This window comes from Pagrus major, chromosome 3, assembly GCF_040436345.1.
Source record: "Pagrus major chromosome 3, Pma_NU_1.0".
Classification (NCBI taxonomy): domain Eukaryota; kingdom Metazoa; phylum Chordata; class Actinopteri; order Spariformes; family Sparidae; genus Pagrus; species Pagrus major.
The window spans coordinates 12,005,792-12,016,022 of NC_133217.1; the positions used below are offsets into that span (position 1 = coordinate 12,005,792).

Genomic DNA, 10,231 nt, shown 5'->3' on the forward strand with positions numbered 1-10,231 from the left:
GTTCTTAGTTGGAGGAGTAAGGATCAGCCCCCGTGGAAGACACCGTGGAGGATGTGGGTGACGGAGTAGATGGAGCTGAGACAGACTTCTCTGAGTCTGCATCGTCCATTTTCTCTTGAATCCTCTCCCCCGGGTCTGAGGAGGATGAAGCCTTGGCCGGCAGCAGCCCTTCTTTCTCCCTCTTCTTCTGCTTCATCCTCCGGTTCTGGAACCAGATTTTCACCTGAGTCTCATTCAGCTGCAGCGCGGCCGCGATCTCAACGCGCCGCGCACGGGTCAGGTACTTGTTGAAGTGGAACTCCTTTTCCAGCTCCGTCAGCTGCTTGGTGGTGAAGTTGGTCCGGACCGTGTTGGGCTGACCCCCGTAACCGTATTCCCCGGACCTACCTGAAGACAGAGAAACAAATCACAGTGAACTTCCAGAACAGTTATCACACATGTTCTCTGCTCACACGAGTTATGAGAAAATTACTTGTGCCTGGAAGCAACTTTTACGCATGAAGAAGCAACTTTTATGCAGCAGTCAATTCGTGTCATCTACTTTGAAACATGCTGTAATACATGTGTCTGAGGTTTACAGTTAAAGATTCTATCTGCTACTGTATACATTATAATACGCCCCAGCCTTCAGTTTAACAAACTATAAGAGTGGCACAATCAGACAGGAAGTGTCAAATTTCATGCGTAAAATTGATCTGAACAACTTGGCTTTAAATGTGTTTACATTCCTGTGTTTCCTACCCAGAAGACATCTACCAACATTGACTTTAAAGATCACTTATGAGCCAGTGTTGTTCACAGACATGTCACCCTGTGCCGTTGCCATAGCCACCACTTGGCACCCACCTGTTTTTGGTGGGTTCCTCTTGACTTTCATCCAGTCGAAGGTCTGTGCAGAAGACGCGCCCTCAGACAGAGGTGAACAGCAAGCCTCCAGGTGCGCCGCGTGCAGTGGTGACAGCGGGTTTGAGCACCCAGGAAACGCCTGCTCGTGCCCGCCGCCGTAAGCAGGGTGGGCATACTGAAGTTGACCCAGGGGGGCGGCGCTGTAACCTTGGCGATGCTGTGGCACCATGGAGGAGGAAATGTTACCCGAGTACATCAGAGGGCCGCACTGAGGGAATCCCGCTGAGGAGTCTACTTCCTGGTTGAGCGCGTAATGGTTATACGTCGTACAGAAACTTTGGGGTCCATAGCTGGAGCTGCAGGCCGGATGGGCCCCATAGGTGAGACCCAGCGAGCTCGCAGTAGACGGGTATGACCCCGGCTGGTGAGGGATGCCGTCAGGGGAAGCCCTGCTCGCCATGAAGCGGTCATCCGCACCGCAGTTGTTGACTGTAACCGCGCAGGACTGGAAAGTTGTAATCCCGTGGTCCGAATGAAAAGCCCTGACAGAGCACGAACCACCTTCACCGCTCATCACCGAGTAGTCTAAGAAGCTGCTCATTGTAGCATTGTTCTGCGGGGGCCGAGGGACCGTCCACTCTGCAGACACCCTCTGATCTCTCCCTCTCTCCCCTCTTTACCCTGAGTGACCGTGCCAACCTTTACCTATACTCAGTCCTCATCAGAGGAGGGAGGGGGGCGCACGGGCCGATATCAATGAACGGGTGCTGTCACGTGGGCCCGGGTCAGCCAGTGAGGCACTTGTCCTTATCCCCTTAGCTGGTGACAGATTGGTGTTTGAGTGGCTATTTAAATTCCAGGCGCTCGTCGATCAAGGTGACGCGCGTCGCCACTAATGTATTGGCCGAGCAAACAATGAGCTGGGAGGCAGACGGCGGCGGACAGCACCGGGGTCGCATGACGAGCGGGGGAATGTCAAACACGGCGTCTTCTAACCCCACGCTGTGCGCTCTCCAGCCCGAGGAAAAGATTAACGCTTCACCCTATGCAACCTCTCCACGAGGACGACCCAGCACCCTGACCTCAGGTACGGTATTTTTGGAATAGGTGTGCGTGCGTGTATGTGTTCGTGCGCGCGCGGTTGTGTGCTCTCATTGCGTGTCTGTCTTCGCCCGCGCATAACTGCCGTGATGTCATATATATAATGGTGTCATTCCCTCCTGGATGGATGGATGGTTCAGTGTGTTAATGTGTGTGTGCGCCACCGCCACAGGCTATAGAGGGCTATCAGTGTCCCATTCCAATGCGAAGTGTTTCACGCTTTAACACTGCGAGGGATCTGCTCAGCAAATATTGTCACAGTGTGACAGAGAGGGAGAGGCAGGAAGGGTTCACTCCTGACACAAGCAGAAAGTACTCCAGTTCAGTCGGAGCGAGCTGTTTCTTTATAACTTTGTTTCCCATCAAGGTCGCATTAGAAATGTTTGGCTGCTTCTCGGTGCTCGCTGGGAGGTCACAGGTGATGCAACGACAAGACAACACATTAAACATGAATCTGATGCGTTATTAATTTTTTCTCTCCCGGGGTCATAAGGTCTGCTATCTACTCTGATTTCACTCCCACATGTATTCATTATGCATGTATAGTGATCAAATGATCTGATAATGCGCGGCCCGTCGCGGAGCTAATGCGCCCGTATAGCCCGAGGTGCGAGTGTGGGCTGATTATCCTGTTAAGTTCATCAAATAAAGCTGTTGGAGAAATTAATGGCCACGGAAAGCTGCGCTGAAAAAAAGAAAAAAAGAGGGGAAAAAAGGAGGGGGGAGTGTGGGTGGGAGAGCTGCGGTATGGCGTTAGAGGAGAGTGCGGGGCCAACCTCTCACTGAGGAAGGAAAAGAAAGGGGAGGGGAGGAGGAAAGGAGGGAAGGAGGGAGGGAGGGAGGAAGAGAGGGTCACATGGAGGGATGAGCGCCCCCATTGGCCGTATGTGGCCAAATACCCATAGTGCACTTCACTGTGTTTATAAATGTATAGATAGAAAGTATCAAAATTATACATATATCTACATGTATGTACTGTATATTATGTGTCAACTGATTATCAGTCTGGCTGATTATCAGCATTTGTATCCAATTGCCAATAAAATACATTGATTAACTCAGTACCTTGACTCTGATGCAGCATGCAATCTCCAAAGTACTAACAAGAGTGATCAAATGAATGTAATGGAGTTAAAGTACTATATTTGTGGTATAAAGTAGCAGAAAATGGAGGTACTTAAGTAAAGTACCTCAAAATTATACTTTATGTATAGTTCTCAAGTAAATGTACTTAGTTGCATTCCATTACTGATAGATACATAGAGGTGAATATGGATTATATGGAAGTATATGTACATGTTTGAACATACTATGGGTCAACTGATAATCAGCCTGGCCGATTATCGGTTCCAATATTCAGCATTTTATCCACTCATCTGAGAGCTGCTTTGACATTTTCAGATTAAGAGTTTACAAAGACAACCTTTGTTAGGTGTAACCAACAGTGTGTAAGTGATTTAACGCCACCTCAACCAGCTGCATTATTAATATGCTGCCTCATGTTACTGGTAATGTTAAATCTGATAACTTAAGATGTGAGGAGCAAATCCAACACTGAAGGAGGCATTCTTCTGCCTCATGATTACTTCTGATACTTTCATGTTGTTGCTAATACTTAGACTTCTTTGGACTGTTCTGACACTGTGATACTGTCACTTTTACTCAGTGATAGAATGTAACTAAGTCCTCAGTGAAGTAACTACTTAAATACAATCTTTGAGGTACTTGTACTTTACTGGAATATTTCCATTTCCTGCTTCTTTATTCTTCCACTCCACACTGTAAATTGTAAAAGTTGACTTTACTTTCAAAGAGTCAGGAAACCGATTACCTCAGAATTAGAGAAGTAAAATAGACTATTAAGTTCAAGTTGTACGAGCTGAAAAGCTTTCACAACTTAAAAAAACATTAGTCTACTTTACTTGGTAATTTTAAGGTTATCGGTTTTGTTATTACCTTGTCAGATTTTACAGTGCGCTACACTTTGGAGGTAAAATATGTTGTACTTTTTACTTTTACTTTAGTTACTAGTTACTTTGCAGATTGCAGGGTGCGTCAGAGCCAAAGTAGTGCATTTTTAAATTAATTCATTTTATGTGCAATTGGATAATAATAATTTTAAAAAAACACACTGATTCTGATAATCAGACAAAATACTGAATATCAGATCCTACACTTGTTTATATATGTATTATTTACTTTTACTTGTACTTACAACTAGTCAGCACATTGAATATCAGATGTAAGGCTTTTATTTGAGTAGGCCTACTATTCCTTTGGTTGACTTTCACTTTCACCAAAGTGAGACTTTAACACAATATCTTTACTTTTACTAAAGTGTCACTTTGCACAGCACTGCTTTTACTTCATTAAAGGATCTGCGCCACTTCCTTCATTCATGTTAGGTTTAGGTGTAAATAAGACATGTAGCCTGCTAATATTGACAATAAAATCCAAAACGTCATCTAATTCAAGTTGATGGAATCTTGTAGAAAGTGAAGAGGTGATGAAAACTTCCCACCAGTGAAAAAAGCGCAGTGGGGTCAATACTACCCCCTCTCAGCCCCTCCTCTCTGCTCTCTTTCTTCCCAGCTGCCTCTGCAACAGTACACTGAACTGAGTGGGCGCAGCGGATCATTGCCTCGCCTGCCTGTGGAAACTCAGCCAGGCCTCGGAGCTTTCAGGGCTCTTTGTGTGAACACATGTGCGCAGAAAGGGCGCGCTGTCTCGGAATTATTTGGTTATCGTGGCCGTGTGGTTAGTCACCAGCCGCTGGAGTGTGGGAGTGCAGAGGATCTGGCCCCCCTCCCTAAACGCACACTGCTCACATTGACACACACACACACTCTAGTTAACCAGTAGGCTAATATTCAGCCAGTCGATGGGGCTGCTTATGGCTTCCAGATTATTCGATAAACCGCCGCTGAACTCTCGAGCTTATGAATTTCGAGTGCGCAGACGAGTTTGCGGATCGATCCGTCGCAACCGGTGGTTGTTGTCGCTGCTCCTGCACACAAAGCTGCTGCAGTGGAGCGACCATATTGAGTCCCGCTGTGAATGAGCTAATAACTGATTCCCATAAGTCAACTCAAGTGCAATACAATAGAGCAAGACCATTCATAATCCCCATATTGACCTCCAGCACTTTGCTCCAATAAAATCCACCTCAAAACGCACAAACCCCCCTTGATAAAATAAGCTAAATATTGCACAGCGATCCTCTCTGCAGCTATTTTTAGTAAATGTATGTTTGATGAGTCTGCTTTGAGTTTAGGCTACTTTTATAACACGCGAGGAAAAAGAGTGCAGCCTCACAACCCGAGCAGGCAGGCAACTACTGCGAGCAGCCGCTGTCGCCGAGCCAGAGCCAGAGTCGTGTTTAAACAAGCTATAAAAATGAATTATTACCAAACGCATGCAGAGACTCAGCCCCCTTTTAGCCCAGGAATTGGGGAGTCCCGTATGAAAATGTAAGTGGGGTTTTATTTGTGCACATTACGCTACAATTGGTCTCCTTAATGTCCGTCTCATTCATGCCACGGAGTGATTTATGAGCTCCTGAAGGCAAACATGGCTCGGGTGTTTGCCTGCAACATGCACACAATGTTAAGAGCCCCTGTCATGGCAGGATCCGTGCGGGCGTTATTTGCTTTTGCTCGGCAAAAGTATGAAGTTTGAAGGTGAGAATAAAAATAATCTGCGTTAGGGGTTTGTGCAGGCAGCACGAAATGGTGCTCACATGTGGGTGTAACTCTAAGAAAACAAAGTATTTTCAGCAAAACAAATTCAAATATGTAGCGTTAGTAATTTTGTTAATTATCTGTGAATTTGCAGAAATTTAAAAGTCATTTTGACTAAATTAAAAAGTTTTGTCGCTCAAGTTTTTTAATAAGGTAATAAACTCACTTTATAAAAGGGCGGACTTCTTCTGTGTCAGTAAACTGCTTCAATAAATAGACATAAATTATGTTGAAATTAAATCCTACAATATCAGTAAAATCCAAACATGTGTGTGCCTTCACAGCTCCACGCGGATCGGACTATTTATATTCATTGCCAACCTGTTGTTAAATTTGCATAACGTCTCTATCTTTCAGTGCCCTACTTCTTTTTATTTTGCATATTTTCAACATGAATAATTCAGGAAGGAAAAAAAATATATAAATAGATTTAAAAAACGACTCCAAACACCAGGGAAACAGGATTGTAGCAAGTTAATTGTATTCTAACAAAAATATCCAAGACATTGGAAGCTATACAAAAATAAAAATGACCAGGTTCCATAGGCCTAATATTGTATAATTATTCACACACACACTCATAATTTCCATTCCAGGAGATCAATTTGTTACGGTAATTACAAGCTGGAGCAGAGCTATTTCAGTGATTTCATTTCATCCTTACCTTGCGTTAATCGTCAAGTCAAATATCAACAGAATAAATGTGCCGAATATACAAATAACATCAGAGTTAATAGCATCGTTGCCTGATATTTATTGTCCCAAAAAAAAGAGAGAGAAAGGTTACTGTGATTGATTTCAGTTAATAGTTCAGATGCTGCAGATCGATTGTAGTTAGAGACTCCGAGAAAAAATAGAAACTGTCCGTAGAAATGTCCACGGGGCTGTCCAGAGACTCTGACAAGCTCGGCGAGGCTGCGTCGGAGAGCTGCAGGCAGGAATCCGAGGAGAAAGGTTGGAAATCGTGTATAGAAACATCCAGGGCCGGGGGACTGTCGCCATTGTCCGGGCCAGATGCCGAGCCTGGGCCCATTGTTGACATGCAGCCCGGAACAGTGGGTGACGGGTTGGGAAAATGTTTCAGATTTTTGTCATTGCTGTTCAGCGGCGCAGCAGCAAAGCCCATGGCCTCGCCATTGTGGAGCTGCTGTGTGGAGCTGAGCGAGTTGTTCTGAAAGGAGCAGGTATCTCTCTCCAGCAGGGCCCCGCTCCGCTCGTACAGGGGGGCCTCGTCCTCCTCGTCGCTCTGGATGCCGTCCTCGGCTCCCGGCCCTTTCCCCTCCCCGTTGTGGTTCTCCTTGCTCTGGGTCTGCCGCTTGTGCTTCATGCGCCGGTTCTGGAACCAGACTTTGACCTGTCTCTCGGTCAGATCCAGCAGGGCCGCTATTTCCACCCTCCTCGGCCGGCACAGATACTTGTTGAAGTGGAACTCCTTCTCCAGCTCCAGCAGCTGTGTGTTGGTGTACGCTGTCCTCAGCCGACGGGAGCCCCCTCCTCCCCCGGCGCTCTCCACAATCTCAGGCGAGCCTGGAAAATAAGCAGCACGGTAGCGTGGGATTAAAACGCAGGACACAACAGTTACATAACCCCGCAGCCCGTGAATGTATGGCCACTGGAGAGAGGCTGCAGCAAAATGGCCGCTGGAGCTACTGACCCAGCGCTTATAGCCTGTACTAAACCTTTTATCACGAGAATCATGACAGCAGAAAGATACTCATCAGATTGTTTTACACTTTAAATAACGTCCAGCGTGAAGCAAACACAGTGCACTATAAAAGCAGCGAGGTCCAGCCTGGTGTGGGATACTAATGAATGCTCCAGCTGCCCTCCTCGGCAACGGCACTCCATCACTCTTCATTACTGTCACACATCAAAACTCTGCTACGGCTCGGGGAATAAATCATCTTACATCACCAAACTTTACCCAAACTTTTTTTTTTCTTTTGCTTCTGGCTTCATACACAAGCACAGCAAAGCAATAACCATAAATCTATCAGAATAAATCCTCTCCAGCTTTCTCTTTTCCTTAGAGGAAAGGCCCCAGCTCTGAGCTCCAATTTTAGCAACAGATAGTAAACACTTCAGCAGTAAGTGTTTTAAATCACCCACCTTTCGGAGAGAAGCACACAGGTCCATTGGAGATGGCGGTGGTGGCGGTGGAGGTCGGCAGGTGGTTCCTCTTGGAGGCTTTCTTCTCCCGCATCCAGGGGTACTCCGGGGGTAAGGAGGCTGTGGGCAGCGGGCTGCATCCGTCGGGGCTGTGTCTGGGCCGGCCGTGGCGCGGATGGCTGCCCGGATTCAGGCTGGGAATGGTCTGCTCAAAGGGAGGAGGAATCAGTGTCGGGCGTGAAAGCGTCGAGCTCTTGATTGATGAACTTTGAAATGAATCAGCGACAGGGGGGAAAGATGTCAGGCACTCAGCAAGCGACGGCTGACTATTGATAAAACCGCTCTCTCGCTCGAATTCGTAATTCATCTCCGCTCCCTGAGAGCCGAGGAAAAGTTTGCACGCGTGATTTTATAAATGTTGCGGCTCAGCGAGGACGAGGAAGAAAAAATCATTAAAAAAAATCTCCTGGTGGTGTTTTTTCTATTTCACTGATTACGGCCGTGTGGGGACCGAGCTACTATTAAACTATTGAATTCATGGAGACAAGGTTGAAATTGGACCGAATTGCCTGTCACATGATTACCTCTGCCCAATGACAATTTGGGGTTTAATCAAAAGAAGCCACTGTCTGCCTGATTGATCCAAAAACTCAGACGAAGAACGCCTCGCTCAGCCGGGGCACGACTGTTTTTATTTACATCTTTGTCCGCTCAGTTTATCCTCCTCTTGGCCCCTCCAGTCCAGTCCACTAAGCTACAAAATGTGTGTTTTTAAGAATGGCTGACGCTCACTATTACAGGGAAGGAGCCCAGCCATAGGGCGCGCGGATTCGTGCACTCCTCTTTCTCGTATTGTTTGAGGATGTCAGTCGAGAACGCCCCCCACCACACAGACACACACACACACAGACACACACGCAGACACACACACATTTTTCACGCCAGTAGCTATTCATATAGGCAAAAAAAAACATACCTCAAAAAACTGATATTGAGACTTCTGGACAGAATCAACCCCAACAATCCAGCCTTGCTCAGCGAGTGTTGACTCCACAGTAGATGTGATTCTTCAAAGATACATAATAATGACATATGCAGTGCATCCATTGACATGTGTTGCAATAAAAAGACCATCCATTAAGTTAATACTGACGGATATGACACGTTAGGACCATTTCATCCCATAACAGCTGTGTGACATGTACAAGATTTATGGCGTCCAGAAACTTGTAAACAGAGGCATGCGCGCTCACAAACATTGTTTTATTTATTGGCTATTTATGTGACCTTTATAGAGATATTAAAGCTGATATTAAAGATGTTTCGTTTATTCCACTAAAGGTCGATTTTATGAGGAGGTCATGCGCGCCCATGTGCGTAAACATACCCACAAACACTTGCTTAAACACAGAGACACTCTTTCTTTTGTGATTTCTAGTCGTCATATTTTTCTGCCATTATTTTAAATATCATCCTAATATTTAGAAAGGTTTCATCCCCATGTTAGGAGTGATTTAGAACCAGGGTTTAGCCACAAACGCGCCTCGCTGTACATCCTGCATCAGTTCTACCTGAGATTGCAATGAAGCAAACACCAACACGTCCACAATCGACCATTTACAACGAATCCATTTGCAGCGTTATTATGTAGATGGAATTGTTATTGAATGGCTCTCCTCTCCGCAGTATTGCAGCGGTTTTTTTCACAGCCCTTCCAGAATCATCTGCGAAAGCCACATTCTGGATGTTTTTCGTCAGGCACTACATGTTGTATTTTCATTCAAAAAAGAAAAAGGAAAATTATGGCTTTGTGAGTGAAGAGAGAGGGAGAGAGAGAGAGGAGGAAAAGAGTAGAAGTGGTAAGGCCTCTCTCAGTTTGTTGCTTATATACCAAACAAAGAGTCCTGGAAGCCTGCGCGCGATCAATCTTACTCGCCAAAAGGTCTGACAGCTCGGTGCCCTCACAACACATTTAAGGCTTCTAACTCTCCCCCGGATCAAATGCAGCCAGGAAGCGGCGAGAAACACTGGCCACTCAGATTAGAACCAGTTTCTGCTCGCAGTTATAGCCGGGCTGTCGCTGGAGGGATGTTTTAGAAGATAAATAAGAAGCCAGCTTCAAGATGCGACCATTTCCTTTTGTGAGGAGGAGGAGGGCATGCCCATCGGTGAGTATAGGGCGAAGCAGCCTCTCCACCTGGCTTTTATGTTTGAATTGAGAATGCAATGTACACACAGCGTCCACGTATTGGGTCGTTTTTAGGTGGACATGCAGGTTTTGTGAGGGGAGCAGACCTACTGGTGAAGGACAGAGTTGCTAGGGGAAGAGATGGATGGCTTTTTTGGAATTACGCACAGGCTTTGTGTGCGAGGAAAGGAGTGGGTGGCGGCATTTAGTGGAGCCCAGCCTGTCCTACACACTTGTCTTTACAGCA

At 46.1% G+C, this 10,231-nt stretch overlaps 2 protein-coding genes across 2 annotated transcripts; both read right to left on the bottom strand.

Moving 5' to 3' along the window:
• Positions 1-4: 4 nt before the first annotated feature.
• On the bottom strand, positions 5-1,453 carry hoxa1a (homeobox A1a). Its single transcript, XM_073463356.1, has 2 exons — positions 847-1,453; positions 5-387 (listed from the first exon to the last, which is right to left on the bottom strand). Exons 1-2 carry the CDS (start codon positions 1,445-1,447, stop codon positions 5-7), a joined length of 984 nt encoding a protein of 327 aa, XP_073319457.1. The 5' UTR covers positions 1,448-1,453.
• Positions 1,454-6,143: 4,690 nt separating this feature from the next.
• On the bottom strand, positions 6,144-8,565 carry LOC140993635 (homeobox protein Hox-A2a). Its single transcript, XM_073463134.1, has 2 exons — positions 7,797-8,565; positions 6,144-7,214 (listed from the first exon to the last, which is right to left on the bottom strand). The coding sequence occupies exons 1-2, from the start codon at positions 8,161-8,163 to the stop codon at positions 6,490-6,492; spliced, it is 1,092 nt and encodes a 363-aa protein (XP_073319235.1). The 5' UTR covers positions 8,164-8,565; the 3' UTR covers positions 6,144-6,489.
• Between the last annotated feature and the right edge of the window lie 1,666 nt (positions 8,566-10,231).